The sequence below is a fragment of the Thermobia domestica genome, chromosome 8, assembly GCF_964235325.1.
Source record: "Thermobia domestica chromosome 8, izTheDome1.hap1.1, whole genome shotgun sequence".
NCBI classification, from domain to species: Eukaryota; Metazoa; Arthropoda; class Insecta; order Zygentoma; family Lepismatidae; genus Thermobia; species Thermobia domestica.
The window spans coordinates 133762522-133781915 of NC_137461.1; the positions used below are offsets into that span (position 1 = coordinate 133762522).

The 19394-nt window shown below is 35.7% G+C and overlaps 1 protein-coding gene across 4 annotated transcripts in view; it reads left to right on the top strand.

Moving 5' to 3' along the window:
• mtgo (miles to go) overlaps window positions 1-19394 on the top strand; it is an 813614-nt gene that overhangs the window by 674980 nt on the left and 119240 nt on the right. The window contains exon 2 of one of the 4 annotated variants that reach the window (XM_081769004.1): window positions 8482-9002. The exons of the other annotated variants lie outside the window; for them this stretch is intronic. Within the exon in view, the coding sequence (XP_081625130.1) occupies window positions 8864-9002 (139 nt within the window). The 5' untranslated portion in view covers window positions 8482-8863. The remainder of the gene's footprint in view (window positions 1-8481; window positions 9003-19394) is intronic. 4 annotated transcript variants of the gene reach the window in all.

A 19394-nucleotide genomic window follows, 5' to 3' on the forward strand; every position in this document is an offset into this window, starting at 1 on the left:
GACATTTACAGATTTATGTAAGGAAGTGAATAAAATTAAGTTATTAAGATGTCAATACCTATTTATTGTACATTGTTTAACCTCAATAACAATAAACTTTCGTATTAACTCAAAGAAACATGAATTTGCTGAGAGAAATCAAACATAACTACCAGAAACGTGTACGTTAAGTTACATAGAAACATTTACCACGAGGCTTAAAAACAAATTATTATGATAAATCACATTTTTTTCTTTTTATTAGAAAGGTAGGTATCTAAGTTAGTTTGACAGTCTTTTAGGGGGCAAATGAATTCGCTTCAAAACAGCCATGCAAACCCAGGCCCGAAGACGGCTCGGTCCGGCCCGGATGAATCTGTATTCTGTGCCCGGCTCGGCCCGGCCCGATCCGGACAGAGAACGGGCCGGGCGTAACCGGCCTGAGAACAACCAAGTCTGATAAGTCAAGTCAATCCTTCAATATGTAACGGAAAATGAGAAATGTGTCCTCATAATATTGCAATGTCTATTTGTCCTTCTGGAATGGGAAAATCGTGTGAAAGGTTACCCAAGGCTTGTTTTCTGTATCCCTATTCTGTCTGTCTATGTGTTATCTGTGCTTGCTCTGTCCAGCCATGTTTATTATAGCTAGATACAATAATACAGCTCATGGACGTAGAAGTCTTATACTATACTCATTAGTCCATTACGAGTAACAGAGAAGATATGTAAAACTGCTACATCATATGTGATACTAATACTACAACTACTACTGCTAATACTACTATTACTATTACGAATACTAGTGCTAATTCCACTATTGCTGCCACTGCTACTACTATTACTACTACCCTACTGCTACTACTCATTACTATACTAATACGACAGCGAATACCACTACTGCTATTACTAGTAATACGAAAACAAAGCAATGAAAATGAAATCTTTGAGTTTTACGTCCGACAGTTATGCAGGCTAGGTTAAAGGAGAAATGGTGAATGAATAAAGTGGGAGGAAACGGGAGAACGCCGAGACCCCCCTCCCACACGGTGTTTGTCAACCACAAAGTTCACTTGGCGAGAGCTGGGATCGAACCAGGGACCCCATGCACTAGACGTGAAGGCTCAACCATTGAGCCACCGTTCCAGGAACACCTAATCGACCCTGGCGTCTTGGAGATTTATTTGATCATTATATTTTGTTATATTTGTAGTATCATACTATAAACAATACAGGAACACATAACACCATTTGGTATTTCCTTTGCTAATTGAACATTACTACAAATTGCACTGATCTTATGAGCACGCCAGTTCACGGTTTTGGCCTCCGTGGTCTAATGGTAGCATACCAAATTCTACTTAGTAGGTTAAGTACTTGACTTTATCATACGTTCTGTAGGTAACTACGGCTCAGGGTGTATGGATGGTGATGGGATGAATTGGTGGAATGGAAACTGGGAGGAAGCGGGACCACCCCGGAAACTCCCACGCACACAGTGTTTGTCCACCACAAAGCTCGCATAGCACGAGCAGGGATTGATCCGACGACCTCTAGCACAAGATGTGAGTGCTTTCCCTAATGAGCCACCGTTGTCCCTTGTAGATCAAGCATCGGTTCACATTCTACGCAGACCGGCCATAGTAACTAATATTTCTCCTTTTTTTCTGTACTTAGAAGGTAAATTCGGTATTACCAGACATGTCAACTCTGACGCGAAGTCGTATCAGTTGTAGTAGTATTAGCAGTGGTCATAGTAGTAATAGTAGTAGAGATAGTAATAGTAGTAGTATTACAGTACTTTGCAGTCTTGAATAAAAAGTCAGTTTCCCAAACACATTACGATTAGCAAAGGCTAACATTACTTTCTGATCCGTCTTTCAGTGTGTCCAGACCGAACCGGACGCGCCCGGCTCGTGCAGGGTTCTGCTTCAAAACACTTTAGTTCTTTACAAAAACGGCTATTGGTTTCTTGAACTTTATAGTACATTCTTTCACCCTTTATCAGCAAATTAGGTGCTTGAAGTATATTTAAAACTTGATCGAATGAGGCAAAAGATCTGTTCTTTTCATCAAAACAAAACTTGTCCATGTATTTCAGATTCGTTACTTCATAATGTCCCCATCTTCTTCTACATCACTTTGAGACAGACATACCTACCGATATTTAATCCTATTCCTGGAAAAACCACAATCAAATTTCACTAGGAGAGATACACCTGCTCTGATATTGGCCATTCTGAGCTGGACAGTTGGAGGGTTGGAATATCATTATGAACATCGTCTTCAAAGTTGTATTCTGAATTAATGTCGCTCTCATCACTTGATGAATATATCATTCTGTACACTGGCACTCTTTTCGTTTTACTTGAATCAATCTAACTTGAATTACCTTGTTCTTCTTCACATTTTAGAGTGTTTTTCTCTTCTAAATGGTCAACAACGAAACAATGCGGAATGAATTTCGCAAAAGGAACGTGAGATAATGCTGCATTCTCACTTTATTTTTCAGTCTCACCTTGTCCTTAGCCCTTTCAGTGCCACTCATTGCTTTTGTTGATCGATTCAGTTCATCCCTGACAATATTACTTTGAACAGAGTTACTTGTCTGTGAATCCATATTACTTACTTAAAAAACTAACATTAAAGCAAATCTTCACTGTGAAGTAACAATCAATAATACCAAATAACCAAAAACCAACTGTTTCCCTTCAATTAATTTTCCTGCATTTCACCTGACAATGGCAGCGTTCAAACGACTCAACGGTAGGTAGCACATAGGATCGAGCAGCTCAACAGTTGCACAATATTATGTGGTTTGGACGCCACTAATCAGCGCTCAGACAAATACCCCAAAGACATGGTAATAACACTAAGCGAGTTGCCTAGCAAAGTTTTATTTTGTTAATGTCCAAATGTTAATCTTAAAATATCAATCTCTTTAGTAAGGATATTGCATAATAAGTCTTAGAACAACCAAACAATTGCATGATTACTTTTCTGTCCCGTGCGTAACGGTGAGTCGAAAAAGAAAACATAATGTGAAACTAATTAAATTCTATTTTCCAATTTAAAAATATAATGCACAGTAAAGAGAATGAATGTAGAACACAAGTGATGGCATATAAATTGAAAATGCTGCTATAAATCGCAGAAAATATCCAATGAAATTAAGGTTGTCAAATGAGGTTTTTCTCTGAGTCCCGTGCGTAACGCTTAATTTTGGCTTATAATTCAAATTTGCAATTGTTTTGAGTGTTTCATTTTATTTAACTATGCACTAATAATTTCTCCCCTAATTTTGACATACTTTTTATTTTATTTGAAAGTACATTTTTGTTTAAAAAAGCAGTTTTTGTGTACAAATGTCCTGTGCGTAACGCTGAGAATCGCCTAATAGCTCCTATTCATCAGATGTCGAAATTCCATTGGCATTGCAGTGAATAACTAACGTCTTTTCCAAATTGTCTATCGTAAAGCCAAGCTTATTGTCACGGAATAATGTCTTATGTTGAGAAAAGGATCCTTTTCCATCACACGATGGTAACCTCACGTGAGGCATATCATGAATACTCACACCATCAACTTCACTTGTGTTTTGGCCTTCCAATACTTCAGTTATTTTACGTAGTGTTTTATAGCCAATAGTTTTCTTAAACAGTTTTTTTTTTTTGTTGTTGTTGTTGTTCCGACTTCAATTTCGAAGCAGAAACAACATTCAGCTTTGTTTCAACGCACTATACTACTTTAACTGAGGTGCTCAATAGATCTCCCATAGTTTAAGTTTCTTCATGTAGTGAGTCAAAAAACCGAAATTGCCAGATATGAAAGCCAAATCACATTTCAAGCCACTAGCATCTTCTTGGTTTAGTTTAGTTACTACAGATACAAGTGCTTCAAAATTCTCCTCATAATATAGTACTGCATTAAGCCAGGCACCCCACCGCGTGATTACGGGTGTTAGACTGAGTGAAAGATCGGGATTTGTTTCTTTGAAAAGTTCAATTCTAGTTGGCGATTTTACGATTTTTTCTTTCATTTGACACTAACTTATCCACTTTAGGATAAAGGGCTCGGATTTTTTCACACAATAGATGTAGAGCGTGTTCGACACATCTCACGTGAATCATATTAGGGTAGCATACAGAAAGAGCTTCAGCAGTTTTCCTCATATAAGCATGCATAATCAGTCAGAAAAAGCAAAACAGTGTCATATTTCACATCATTCGGTAAAGATTTATTGAACAGCCTAGCAGTTGTCAAGCTGCGGTAAAGTTACCAAGAGCTGATAAGCAGAATTTATAAAATTGTAGGTGGGAAATTGTTTGTAAATACGATGAATAAATATATGTAGCCTATTCTTTTCCCGATGTTAATTTCTTTCGAGAGAAAGAAAAAGACAATTCGTTGTGAAATTTAGAATAAAATAATGGAAAATTATTAAAAAATATGTACTTATTACAAAAATATCCAAAATATTTATTTACATAACTTTTTTCAGAAAATGTGTATTTTTATGTGAAATAAAGTTTGTAATTTACACTTGCAGACTCTTAATTGGGATAATAAACTTTGTTTTGGGCTTTACGAGTGAAAAAAATATGTTTTTACATAAAAAACCGGGCCTTAATGATCACAATGTGGAACGTTACTCAGATTTTTATGGGTGGTAAGTGGAATGCACGTATGAGCAATTTATTATTATTTGTCTCATACATGTTCTCATATATAAATACTTGCCGTTATTTATTCCTTATTTATATGACATCATCCGACACCTCTAATGGAAGTCAGGGAATTTCCTGTCAAAGGTCAGGGAAAAAAAGATTTCTCCAGATCAGTAGGAACCCTGTTAGAGTTAAAATAATGACTAGTAAAATAGAATGTATGTATTTGACGAATAGTCTTTTCACAGAGTGATACTGTGGCAATCAATCAGAAAGAATTGCCAGTGGCGTTACAAAATCCACATAACGAACTGTACTAACATATTTGCCTTTACAGTCCTTCAAAATACTCTCTATGAAACTCCAAAGCTTCCAGAGTGACCAGTGAAAATGTAACTTGAAATCTCCCGAAAATGAAGTAATAAAATAGCTGTAAGCGCATACTCATTTTTAATATACCCAAATGTTCTACCTAAAGGAGCATTTCTAAAGCAGTAATGTATTGCTGGATCCTTGTGATATCGGTCTTTATTAAAATGTGTTCGTATTTAACTTTCTAATATTCGTCTCTGTGTGCTCAATGGGGATCACACGTATTTAGTAATCCAATGTAATGTGTCCTGAAGTTGTGTATTTTCTTTTGCTTTTTTTTTTTTTTTTTTTTTTTTTTTAAAAAAAAGGAGTGATGGATGAAGTGAGAAATACTAAATTCCTCATGCTGCTAATTAGTACTAAACCTACTTACACTCGTTTACATAGAAGCCAACGTGAAAGGTTTTCTCATAATCATAACTATCTGTTGCCGTTATTCTACATGCTCTTTCAGCTGAGCAGAGTTTGTTGAAGGAAATTAACATTATTACGAAAGCTGAATGCGTATGCCGTTAACCGAAAATTCATACAAAAAATAAATGAAAGAAGTGTTTAGTGAATTACCGAAGATCAAATCAGATCAGTTTATGTACCGTACTAGAGACATTTTGGTATTGGTAACATAATTGAAGACAGATCGAGCCATTAAAAATAGATCAAAAGTAGAATCTTCATTGGTGTCTTGTTACACACAGCAAATTTTATGATAACTGTTGTAAACATGATTTTTTTTTTTTTTTTTGTATCTTCGTTTTCAGATAATGATAAAACGTGTGTTAAATTTACATGAGTTTTTCTGTCTTTCTTTTAGTTTTTCTTTTTAAATCAGAATTCCCCTAATTGATCACCAGTTTCTAAATATTTTGCAAATTAAGCTTGTCGTTAGAGATCGTATATTGGAACATTTCCTGTTGTACATACAGCTGCAAATAAAAAAACCACATACGTTATCAAGATGATAAATGTAGAATTCTTATGACAGTTGAAACTAATCAGTTTAGATTTGTTTTAATTTTAGGTGAACTATCCATTTTATCATAAGGAAAATTTATTCAGTCATTGGTTTGCGTGATCATTATTGAGTCTTTCCCAAAACCATGGCTTTGCATTTGTTCACATATTCAGACTGATGTTTCACTGATTTGATAGATTGGAACATTGATATTGGCGTAGTTTCCAAATTGCATCCTTAATCCTACTAACATCTGTATGCTTGCAACTTTCAACCTAATGTGTTAGAAAACCTATAATAGTCAATCCGCTCGTTTTACGAAATTGCGTTAGTGGTTGCTTAATCAAATGTAGCGAAGTCACTGACATGCAGTTACCTGTAAAACAATATTGACATTCAGTACAATACTCTGTTCCGTTCTTGGTTTTATTAGTTACAAATCTCAAGAATTGAAAACTATCCTGGATTTTCGCTAGATAAGACAGTCAAACTAATATTTTAGTTGTATAGGTTGGAAAAGAAAGGAATGCAACATAATTTTAATCCATGTGCGCACTTAAAAAAAAAAAAAATGTAGTCTAGAGGTGTTTTTCACCAGGGTAAATTCAGCAAGCGAATACCGAGATGGTAACTTTAATAATACTGGTCTCTGTCGACTTCCACTTCCTTCATTTGTTTATTAATGATTCTACTGTGAATTGGCCTCGCACGTAGTGTTTAAATAAATGCTCGTTGAATTAATACAGCACTAATTAAATCATATACTTAAATGCATTTAGGTTATAAAGGAGAAACCTACTATTAACGTGGACTTCTAACTACAATCTTGATTGGAGCCGGTGAAATTGGCGGGTGCACAGAATTGTGCAACATCAGCCTTCCAATTCTATGCTATTCCCCACCACAATATCCCACCTCCAAGAGAGCGGAATTACAGGACAATGCTACCGCCCTCCGCTAAACATAGATTTAAAATTGCAATATCAATCATAATAATAAACTGTATATATTATGGTATTCAAAATATTTCTTTTCGGTTTTGACTCGAATGACCTTCGCGAAATGAGACCAAGCAACGTGATCATCACATATAAAATGTTGAAGACTAAGAATACTACAACAAAGAGCGTATTTTTTCTGTGTATATTTTAATGTAGCTATTTCTTTGCATCACGAAATTCTTTGTGCATCACTAACTTGTTGATTTTACGCATATTATTATTATTATTACTTGTTACCGGAGTCAAAATTATCTTTGTGTCCGTTCGGCTCTTTTGGGTTTGTCAAACACTGCAAGTCGTATTTCGAAGCTTTTATATTTAAATGGTAACGTTAATTACATGTACCAGTAGATGATATGATAAGGAAAAAAAATATTTCCCGATGTCTGGTGGTTCTTATTGTGTAACTTTCAGTCTTATTTGTATGTAGTATTATTACATGCATTATAATGGCCATACCTCCTAAAACAAAATCAATCACTGCACTATGTGGCTCTATAACACGGCAGTCCAGTAATCCCCTCTCCAACCGCTAGTGTCTTCCTTTAGGAAGAACTGTCTTTATCGATCGAGTATGTTCACCTTCACCCAGACCCTTGTGGCCATTCGTCTTGTCTCTCTCCCGTCCCCCACTTTCGTCTACTCTCTTTGAAACCCAGTCAGACCTTCCGTCTTTTGGGGCGGGCGTAGTGCCATCCTTTTTGGGCTCCGGAAATAAACTAGAAACAGCTGAACGTCGTGGTTCCCATAGTTACAATGACTATGATCTTTTCTGATACGGAACTTGTAGATCGTCTGATTCGTTTCTTCTTCTAATAGTAGTATTTTCCGGAGTAATGAAGAAAAGAAAAGATCTGGGGGAGTGGGAAAAGGGAGCAAAGTACGCACGAGTTATAAGCTCTGTTGACGACTAGCCAAAACGACGCCAGTCGTGGACAATAATTTGGGATATAAAGTAGTCCAAGATTGAGTTTGTGTGCTGTGTATTGTTGAATGTGCTTCCATCTTTTCCATAATCAATTTTTAAGCCAGTTATTGATTTAAATTTTACCTAATAAGTAGTTTGGAAAGATGGTTTACATTATTTGATCCAAAATCTCATGTAGATATTTCTTTTGTAACGCAATGTGCTATGCCCATCGTATTTATAGTGTATCAGGCTTTTTGCCAAAGTTGCAAATGCCTATTTTTCAAAAATAGTTAAGTACCGCGACTAACGTAGTTTAAACGAGGTTGAGTTTATTGGTTTCGGAGTTTGCAGATTTCAATATGCGAGATAAACTTCTGTTGAAGAGAAACAATTGTCGTTTTGCATCAGGCATGTTTCCTGTTTGGCAGTGCGTTAATGAATAAACTTAAGTCTGATCTATAACAATTGTATTTCATTCATGACATATTTATGTATTTTTAATAATAAAGAAGAGGGTGACTTCGAAGTTTGGCATTCACGTTCTTAATACTAAATAATCTGGTATTATTCATGTTTCTTTTTCTCTTTTTCTACATTTAGACGAACGTATTGACGACTGCAAGTAATGAGAGTAAATCCAGTTATACGCAAGAAAAATAGACACCATTATCAAGAAATTGCAGCGCTTTCAGTTTCAAGTGTTCACATACTTCGGTAGTGAAGAAATAATGTTTGGTTGAAAAATAAAACTACTGTGAAAATTTTTTTTATATATTTTTAAATAGTTTTCTTGCAAGGTATCACAGTGGGTAGTTTTCCCGTTTTTTATACATGTGTGCGTGAATTTATTTTTTCTTTCCGGAAAACGAAAGAGTTCGTGGTGGACAACACAGTGTTTTTCTGTCCATGTTGGTATTGTGCTCAGTGCATCATATATCAGCCTGCTGAAAACGACGACCCTTCCCGTCCCATATTAGAGGCTATGGTAGCAGGGCAGGGAACGGAAAATCATGACATGTATTGCTCCACTTTGGCCCAATATGACTATTACACAGACTATGTGTTTCCACAGGAAATTTGCGCAGGACATCCCCAGCTATGTGCACTTCACGGGGAGTACGGTAAGAAAAAATATTTTTATTTTGTTTTGTGGTATAGTACGTGTAACAATACATTGTAACAGTTCGTATTCATGGGAAAAATGGTGTATAGGCGTATTAGTATATATAAACTAATAATAAAATTAAAGAAATGCTTTTATAAAATGCACTAGAAAGGAATTGATCGGGCAAAATGAAGAAATTGCAGTAAATCGGTTATAAAAGCATTGGACCCTAGATTGAAGGATAAGGTTTTATGCACACTTGGGACGTTACTTTGCGCTCAGTGCTTTTAGACTTACTGCATATCTTAATTTTACCCCACAAAAATATACATTTTCTTCTTTCTGGTGCATTTTATGAAAGCATTACTTTTTTTACGTTTTTTAATTTTTAAATTGTTTTCACAGTTCCTGAAGTTCATCGTAGTTTTACAGTGAGAGAGAAAAAAAAAACAGTATCTCGATCGATCTCCTGTGTGTTATATCACGATCTTCAGATGCCAACTCCAGAGTACTTTCGGTTGCATAACGGAATAGGATATATAGTATAGAACAGTTGAAAGGTTGGATGCAAGAACATTTTTTTTTTTTTTTATCGAATTTGAGATTTTTACGTGTTCGAGTAGGAAAAGATTACTCTCGATTGTATGCATGAATCATGTGGATCCGATGATCATATTCAGTGTTATAACGTAAAAGGAGGTACCAATATACAGTGTTCAACGTGAAGTTAGAGCAAGAAGCAGGCACCTCCGGAAAAATTTCTAAAAGTGGACATACCTGGCTCTTGCATTCAACCCTTCAATTAATATTAATTTTATAATAAAACCAGAAGCTACAGTGAAAATTGTGTGAAAATATTATATTGTCATCAGGTTTCCTATCTGTATTAAATTTCAGAGCTTTAGTTAGTGTGGGAGTAGGTGAAATGTAAATAAACTCTACAAACAAGAGCATTGTAATTACAAGTAAAACAAAACCTACTGATTTCTTTCAAGTTGAATTTTGAATTTAGAATAATTAGGAAGCTGTACAAAAAATATATATAAATAACATATGTACTCTTTTACTTGTTACTGCCTACATTTTTTTTTTTTAATTTAGTATCGTGTTAAGTCTATTATCAAGAAATAGAAACTATATTTTTAAGGATTTACATAAAAAGTTAGTATTTTATTTGGACAGTCGCTATCAATTTTGTGTGTGTGTGTATGTATCTATCTATAATCACCAAAATTTAATCACGATGTTACGCCATGTTTGTCTCCACATTAAATTTCCGTGTATGACAATCAGCAAAATGTTTCCAGGACATTACTTCATTCTCTCTCTCTCTCTCTCTCCATATATATATATATATATATATATATATATATATATAATATAATGTGTGTGTGTGTGTGTGTGTGTGTTTTCACTTCAAAACATAACAATAATAATAATAAACTGACAGTTAGGACTAAAGATAAAAAGAAACTTTAAAAAACAAGATTTCAAAACAGATGCTAACATGATAATTGAACAGTTTCGACCGTGGAACCAGTAAAGCGAGACACGTGTACGAAACGCTGAAGCTAATGATGTACGGTTCATAAATATCTTAAGTGCATGCTTTTTAGGGTATGTGCATGGCGTAGATAAGTTGCGTGCGTTATGCCAAATTGACAGTATTTGTTCGTAGCCCTATACTTCTCGTTCTGATTGTCATTCTGGAAGCATTACTGTTGATAACGTGTTAAACGACCTTAAATGAAGGAGAAGTAGTGCACAGCATGCACGAAGATCGTTACTGAGCAACGAAAGATAGTACAAAAATAAGAGACAGTGTTGCATGTCCTTAACAAATTGTGAAAGAGTAATAGACAATACCTGAATGTGTAACGTGGATCGAACATACTGAAGCATTAATTTTGCGTGAAGTTGATTGCTTTGTACAGCCCATTTTCTTCACTCATTTAACTCCCTTTAGTGTTTCTGTAGTGGGAACCTTTTAAAACTATTTCACTTGATGTGTGCAACAACTTAAGTTGTATAGTTAAGCATTTTTAAATATCAGTATGGGAGAAAAGTCTTTAAAAGAAATGACGAACATAGAGAAGTTTGTACTTTCATTAGGATTAGAATCTCATTCCTGCGCGTGTGTAATCTATACTGCAAATATAGAATAGACATTTTTAATGTGTTGTAATTTATTGATAACGGTTCATAGATTACCACAGAAGCAGTTCTTATATATATTCTTAAGCTATACTACGTGTGAGTATAAGAAGTCGTATAGAACGATTATGTCTATCGATTGTCAACAGGTATCAGAACAAAAATGGTCACAGGTAGGGAGAAACTTTATATATATATATATATATATGTACTCAAGTCAGTAATATTAGAGGTGGTAGAAATGTTGATGTCCATATTAATCTCCATAGAATAAAAACGATAAGAGATGGCAAGAAATGTTATAGCTATATGTATATTCAGTGTGTCAAATATTGGTTAATTTCCTCCCTTATCAGTTATCACCCAAGCCGGAAGTGGTAGAAAACAATGATTTCAGGTTTCAATACTAACCACAATATATTTAAAAAAAATAAAATAATAAATAAATAAAATAAAATAAAATAAAATAAAAGGCCATAGATAACAAGAAATATTATGTTTTTCATATGAATTCAATATATATGAATATAGCTCTTATCACTACTCTTACTGAAATAGTAGAAATTTGGGACCACTCCAGTTTCAATAATCAATATATCGACGTTGTTAAAGCAGAAGTCACTAACTTTAAAAAGCCTGGCTATCCTTAGCATCACATTGTCAACTGCTACATGTAGCCTGACAATCTTAGAACGTCATGTACAAGGATGTTATAAGTTTTGCAATATTTCCACAATTCATATAGGAAGTGCGTGTATATTCCGTGATCGAACGTAAGAAAAAATCAAGCTGGTCCAAGAGGTAGAGTAACAAGCAGACTGTTTAACACAGCGGCCACCGCTCCGTCAGTGTGTTCAGTCAGATATTGGTGATTCCAACTCGGCATAACGCTGCGGCAGCAGCTCTATACATTGATCGTGCGAAAACATAAGGCACAATGAATAACAGCACAGCAACTCGTGGGTTCCAGAAATTTTATGCAAGATATAATGTCTAAGATCACTGAAGATCTAGTCAACCCAGGTTAACAGATTCTGAAGTCATACGATACGCATTGAGGAAAATCCATATAGACTCACAACGATTGTCTAATCAACTCGGCATGTCCTCAGTCAACTGTAGTTTTGTCACCTTCACAAACTTGGGAAAACAGTCAGGAACTGCCGCGTGAATTGACCCGAGCTTAGTCCCAAAGGAGAGTGGATGTATACCGACAATTGCTCCATAATCCGTGTTTTCTGAAACTGACTGTCACATGCTACGAAAAGTATTTTTCCAAATCCGAATGTGCAAAAACAGTGGTTGAGCAAGGACCAACTTCCAGAACCGACCCTCAAACAGAACCGTTTCGAGCATAAGGTCATGCTTTGTGTATGGTGGTTGGAGCGGGTGTATGGTGCACTACGTCAAAAAATATTCTGCTTTGGTGAACAGAAAGCTCATATTGTTGCAAAAGGATAATGCAAAATCACACTAGGCTTGGAAAAAAAGCAAAGAAAAAATCAGGACATTGAATTAATTCCACACCATGTGTATAGTCTTGATCTTGCCCGTTCTGCTTACTACCTGCTTTGGTCTGCACTTTTGAAATCATAATGCTTCACCATTCAGTAAGAGGGAGAAACAGCAGTGACGAAGTTCTTGGCCTCAAAGGACAAATGTGGTATCGACGTGGAATCGAGAATCTAGCAGGAAGGTGGCTGTAGACAGTCCAACATGAGGAACTATACTTTGAATATTAACTTTCCTTTATTGCACTGTAATAAACGTAGATATGTTTTGTACCAGAATGTTGCATAACTATGACTCACTCTTGTATTTCACATTTCATATCGTTCTCCTAGTGGAGGAAGCGCCACACTCTATTCGTAATTAGAATTAGTGACTATGCTTAAACGACATTGATACTGTATATGGATTCAGGAACCCACGAATAGATTCTATCTGAGCTGCTCCTCTTCTTCTTCTGAAACCAGGAGTAAAAACTAGCACAACTTCCGATTTCAGTATTGATCCTCCTTTCAGTGTGGTAGATCTAGTACTTCAGGTTTTAATATTGAATCCCCATAGTTTCGAAGTTTATCGCAATTTCATAGTGAGAAAGGAAACTCACGTATTTAAAATTACAGACAAATTTAAGTCGAAAAAATGAGATTGTAAAAATTGTTAGCGCATACAACAGATTCTTTACTTCTGATGTCGTTTGGTCTTTTGTGTGGTGGATAATTCCCAAGTCCTGATGACGCTCTGTTCTTATTACATAGGATACAATAATGTTAAAAATGTAGTGGGTAGAGTAAGTGGTGACTTCCAAAACTACTGGACTAATTCGAATAAACCTTTCACCATCTTAATTGAAGTAGGTCTATCATAAATTGTTACAAGCTACCTTTTAGATATAAACGCACAAAATGTGGTACATGGGGGTGATTGTGTCATGAAATAGGAATAAATATATATACATAAATTGTCTCCGTTTCAATATGACGAACGTAGGGAAGTAATAATTTTTAAAATCCATATGTGTACAGGCTCTTGTTTTGAAAATTTTAATCTTGAGACTGAATAAGTTAATTCAATATGCCGGTCGCGGAGAAAGACTTTTTCTGAAGTGATGGCGTGAAGGTGACAGGTTGATGATAGTTCGAAATTCTAGCGAATTTGAACTGGCTTGTGCGTAAAAGAAGAAATGTTTTAACTTTGGTTGTTGTTAAGATCATATTTATTTCAATATAAATGTATTTCAAACTCAGGTTTAGAAAAATTCATTTTGAATCTATGATTTAAGTATGCTATTTAATAGTATTTTTCTCACATTAAAATATTTTGTGTTGTGGACAATATACTTCAGACTAACTGCAATTAACCAGCTTGTTAGCTTACTTCATTAACCTCGTATAACTATTCAACATCATGCTGCAACATTTTCGTGTATGTATGGATGTTAAGATTTTAGTGTTAAAAACTAAAACACAACCATTCTTTGAAACCTGCGAAATGTGTTTTGTAGGCGTGGTTTAGAACTTGTTAACGAAAGGCATTTTTGTGTATAAACAGAGGGAGTAATTTACAAGGTGCTGAGAGAACAGAGGTGCGTAGCAAGGTGTTTACAAACTAAACATTCTCCGAGCTGCAAAAATTGTCTGGCTGAGACAAAGAATCTTGATTCACTACACGAAGCCTCTTGAAGAGTTCGTTCGTTCGTTCTTTCGTGTTTATTTGCAAAGCGGAGTTCTATTAGAACAATGAAGGAAAGCAAGAAGCCGCAAAAGATAGGAAAACAGTACGATAGAAAAGCTGTGTATGGCTAATATATATAATATCGAAGCTTTTACTTTCCTATAAAGGTATAATATAAGATAAAAAAAAATGAAAAAGATGGTGGTGTTTATTTCCATGCAGCCAAATGTTGCTCCTGCGTTTTCTAATTGGCCTAATCATATATGGCCCAACTAAAAATCATAGACAATAACGAGTCAACAGAAGCCAGAAGTACAGTTTTATCATTAAGTTGATCGACCACAACCGTAAACGACGTGAACATCACCTGGTGATGATAGTCCCGTGCAGAAAGACAAATTATTTTTTGCTAGGTTAGTGTGAGTGTAAATATTATTACATGCAGATTCATTTGATTCTGCATAATCATGTAGGAGTCAGCAAAGTCTTAGATCGTTAGGTACTGTTCAGACAAGTGTTTTCGAAAATGTGATGCAGACTAGGAAAAGCACAAACACATGCTGCTCTTTCGGTAAGGAGTGAATTGTCCACTGCTCGTGATGAGGTTGTCTCCCAAAGAAAACCGCAATCAATGCATTATATTCTTCTAAAATTTTGTCCGTATTACTGTGACAAGTGTTCATCAAATGTCAACCCGGAAGATTCAAAATTGACAATTCTGCATTAGGATAATGCAAGGCCACATATTACGTGTCAAACATGAAAGTTTTAGGAGTATATGTGCTTGATATTATTCCCATGCCAACCTTATGCACCAAATCTAACTCCCTATAACTGGAATCTATTCCCAGAACTGAAGAAACTTCTGAGAGTTTTCAAACTTTAGACTATTGAAAAAAAAAAAAATGAAATGAAACCTTTGAGTTTTAGGTCCCACGGTTATGCCGGTTAGGCCAAAGGAGACGGTGATGATGAGAAATGAATGAAATGGTGGAATGAAGAAAGTGGGAGGAAACGGGAGAAGCCCGAGAAAACCCACGAGCACGGTGTTTGTCCACCACAAAGTCCACACGGCGCGAGCTGGGATCGAACCAGGGACCCCAAGGACTGCAGGTGATCGCTCTACCATTGAGCCACCGCGCCCCTTTAGACGATTGAAGTCTGCAGTCCAGTGTATAAAAGTAGTTGCGAAGAATATGTTTTTTTTTCTTTCTTTTAAGAAAGGATATTGTTAAACGTAATCTATATTCAAAGACTACAATGTAATGTACAGTGACTTTTTGATAGACGCCTACTCACCTCTGGTGTAAGGAATCTCGGATTCGATCTTAGGTTATGTGAATTTATACTCAACAACTTAGTGTCCGTGTTTTGTCATAATTCTCCCATATTATCATTTTACCAATTACTTAATAATAATTGATTTCCAGCAATCATCAGTCTCTTTATGGATTTTTCATTTACAATGTCATGTAGACGAGAGTTATTGGAATTTTGAAAATAACTTGTATGTACGCTGTGTATGTATGTATTACTTTCAGTTCTGTCTAGATAATATTATTGGATCTGTACAAGGTGAGGACAAGGAAGAAAAATGTGTATAAAACAAAATTATTAAATAAAGACTAGTAAATATTCCGAATACTGGCGTTCCAGACAGTGGAAAATAACTCTAAAACATTTACTCGTTTCTTTGCTGGTAATATGTTGTAAGTAAACTGGTAACTTTGAGAAGCAAGGGATTGATGCTCTACCCGTGAAACAAGTGTGAAAGGTGGCTATAGAGAGTTAGAGCAGTGGATCTCAAACTTGTTGTTACCGCGACCCACATTAAATCTGAAAAAGTACTTTGTGGCCCACCTACTTTTATTCAAATACACATTGTCATTCTACGTAATGGTGGTATTTCAATTTTGTACATCATAATTCTAATTTTTTCATATAATTAAAGGTAACACAGAGCTCTCACTATTCTCAACGCAATGTCCTACCCCGTGACAGATTTTGACTTACCCATTCTCTTTCCATCCTAACCCAGCATCTCTACTGACTGTACAACAGGGTAGGGCTGTGAATAACCACTTACTTGTCATCTCATTAACAAACGCTTTCAATTTTCACTTCCTGAATGGTACTTGCTTTGCAACATAAGTTTCTGCATCAACATAAAATTTTCACAATTAAAAGGAAAAAAACTTCTCGCGATCTACCAAAGAAACGGCCCGCGACCCATACTTTGAGAAAGACTGAGTTAGAGCTTTATAATCTTATTATTCACTGGTAGTCCAAAACACGTTCTGTTCATATTCGTAGTATAGTCTGCGGCACCGATTTGTGAATAATTGAAGGGGGATCAAACATGTGTGTTATCAGATAATGAAGGTATTCAGATCTTGGAGGGACAAAGCAAAATTTTGGAGGCACGGGCCCCAGAATCGGCATCGATAAGTATGAATAATGGATCACTGGAATGCGAAGCCAAAATTGCTTTTCGTATTTCCGTTAGAAATGAAGAAAGAAAATAAGAAAAGAATTTGCCATTTTTCTGGAAAAGGAGGACGTGAGTTAAAAGAACCGATATAATGAAATTCCGGGAAAAATGTTTTAACAATGTTGCAGCCAACAGCCTATATCTATATAAAATTGATTACGATGTAACCTTTTTCTTCTTTTTTCTTTGGTAAGTTTTCGACCTGCATGACAGAGGCATTGTGTTATGCATCGTTGTTATTTGAAAGGGGTACTGTAGTAACTATGGGGAAGGGCATAAAAGTTCACCTTGTATTTCGGCTCGGTTGGTTACTCAACCCAGTGCATGCACCTGTTTGAAGGCCTTCACCCTCCGTGACCGTCGCGCGGGAAGTCCCAGGTAGTGACGTCATTTACTGTCAGCGGCACTTTTTTTTTTTTTTTTTTTTTTTGGTGCCAAGTAGATATATATCGTGTTAAAGAATTTTAATATTAGTTTGGAGAGTAGGCGGTTGTATATAAAGTATTTAGAAAGTACCAAAATAGTCGCTAATCAAAATCCTTTTATGTGGGTGTAGGTAGAGGTCATTATTTCTATATGTATAATAGCTAGCTATAACCATAAAACTTTTGTGTTTATTTTGTATTAATCTTCTCTGTTTATCACTAAATTTGCTGCGGTTGGTTAGTTTAGATTGTTGATTTAGACAATACCTGTAGATTTACTGAATATGAGTAGATATGCTAACGACTTGCAATAGTATGAATGGAGAAATAACGCAAATTTAACATTATTATTTGCAGTTTTGTTGTAAAATGAGTTCATAGCTTCTTCCTGTCAAATATTTGATATCCGTTCCTTTGGTTCAGAAAACCCGGGTTCGATTTCTTGTTGGGGCATTATTTCAGTGCCATATAGATTCACGTATCCTATGACTTCGATGCTGAAAAGAAATGTTAAATTTCACACAGTTTAGTAATCAATCCGGGATGGAAATTTAGTGGTGATGATAACTCAACAAATCGAAATGAAATAAATAAATAATAAATATTAAAATCGGGAAATTTTAATTTCTTTTAAAATTTAGGCGCATACTTTATTGACATTGAAAAGACTACAAAAGAAAAAAGATAAACTAGTGGAAAATTGAGATAGCATTGTAGATTTATAGCCCATACGTGCACAATTTTCAGATTCCATGAAACTTTAAAATATAGGGTAAAGGCACCGAATATGGAATACTTTTTGTTTCTTCTTTATTTCTCAGAAATGCGTATTCCAGAATAAAAATATTACACATCATACTACTTGTGGTACCTTTGCAAATCAAAATACAAGTATGAAAGTTTGTTCCTCAGTAATGATTTTTTACAATATTACAAAATTGAAAGAAACTCAATTCCCATATTAGGCACACCCCGCTCCTAATATGGAACACTACCTGTTCTTAAAATGAAATACTAGAACAAAACATGCTCATTTGTCTACAATGTGATATTTGGACAATTCGAGGATGGGCACGATCCCTACTCAGACCGCCTATCCTGACGCCGGCCTTTGGTGAGCTTTTCCCTGCTTTTCCTCAGTATCATTAGGCGTATGCTGGGATGATACTTTTTCCTTAGGCCAGGGTCGAGTCTTTTCCAATTCGTAGACTTAACTTACAGGCCGATGTGATCTCGGAGTTCGAGGCCCGAATATTTCCTTTGTTCCTTTCCTTAAGCTAATAAATTTCTTTCTTCTTTCTTTAAGAGTAGTAGTAGTAGTTATTACAATTAGGAATATTCCAAAATAGGATCCTGCTAGTATTCCATATTGGGAAAATCACCATTAAAAATTCTACGAGCTCCTTCGTGGCTAAGCGGTTAGCGTACACGCCTTGGCGTGGGAGACCCGGGTTCGATTCCCGGCGGGAGCTCATGTGGTTCGGATTCCACGTTAATCAGTAGGTCCACGTCTCATATAGCCTCGCTGCTGAACGGGACGCTAAACTAAAATCAACTTAAGTCTTTAAAAATTCTAAGCTTTTGGTAATTTGTAGAGTACATAATGGCTTTCGTCCAATAATGAGAGGGGAATAGATCATGAAACCTCAGAGCCTCCTAAATAAACTGTTGTCCCCCAGTCGCCCACTTTGGAAACGAGAACCCTCATGTTAAGAACCACTGATTCAAAGCGGCAAGTACTAACAATAGTAAAAATGAATAGTTCAAAGGTTGTACTGGTAATTCGGAATGTAACAGAGTATTACTTGATTGTGGAAGATACGTATTTTTGTAGACTAAATTGCCTACATGTAGGGTTTACAGGAAGACGCGCTTGTTCTTTCCCCACATGTTTATAATAAACTTTACGTTTGAAAACTGATAACTAGCAAAATTAAAAGCCGTTACTTTAAATTGTGTATTCTTTGCCAGGAAAGTAAGCAATTAAAAACTTTTTTAATCCATTAAATATTTATAAAATCTGGAGTACTTTCCAATTTGTTCGAATAATCTTGTTGGTGTTTGATAGCGTGCGGAACCTCCCTTCTTTTCCTCATATTACATTCCTTCACGTGGCTATCCACCTGATCACTGAAACGCGACCGGACATTCCTTTTGA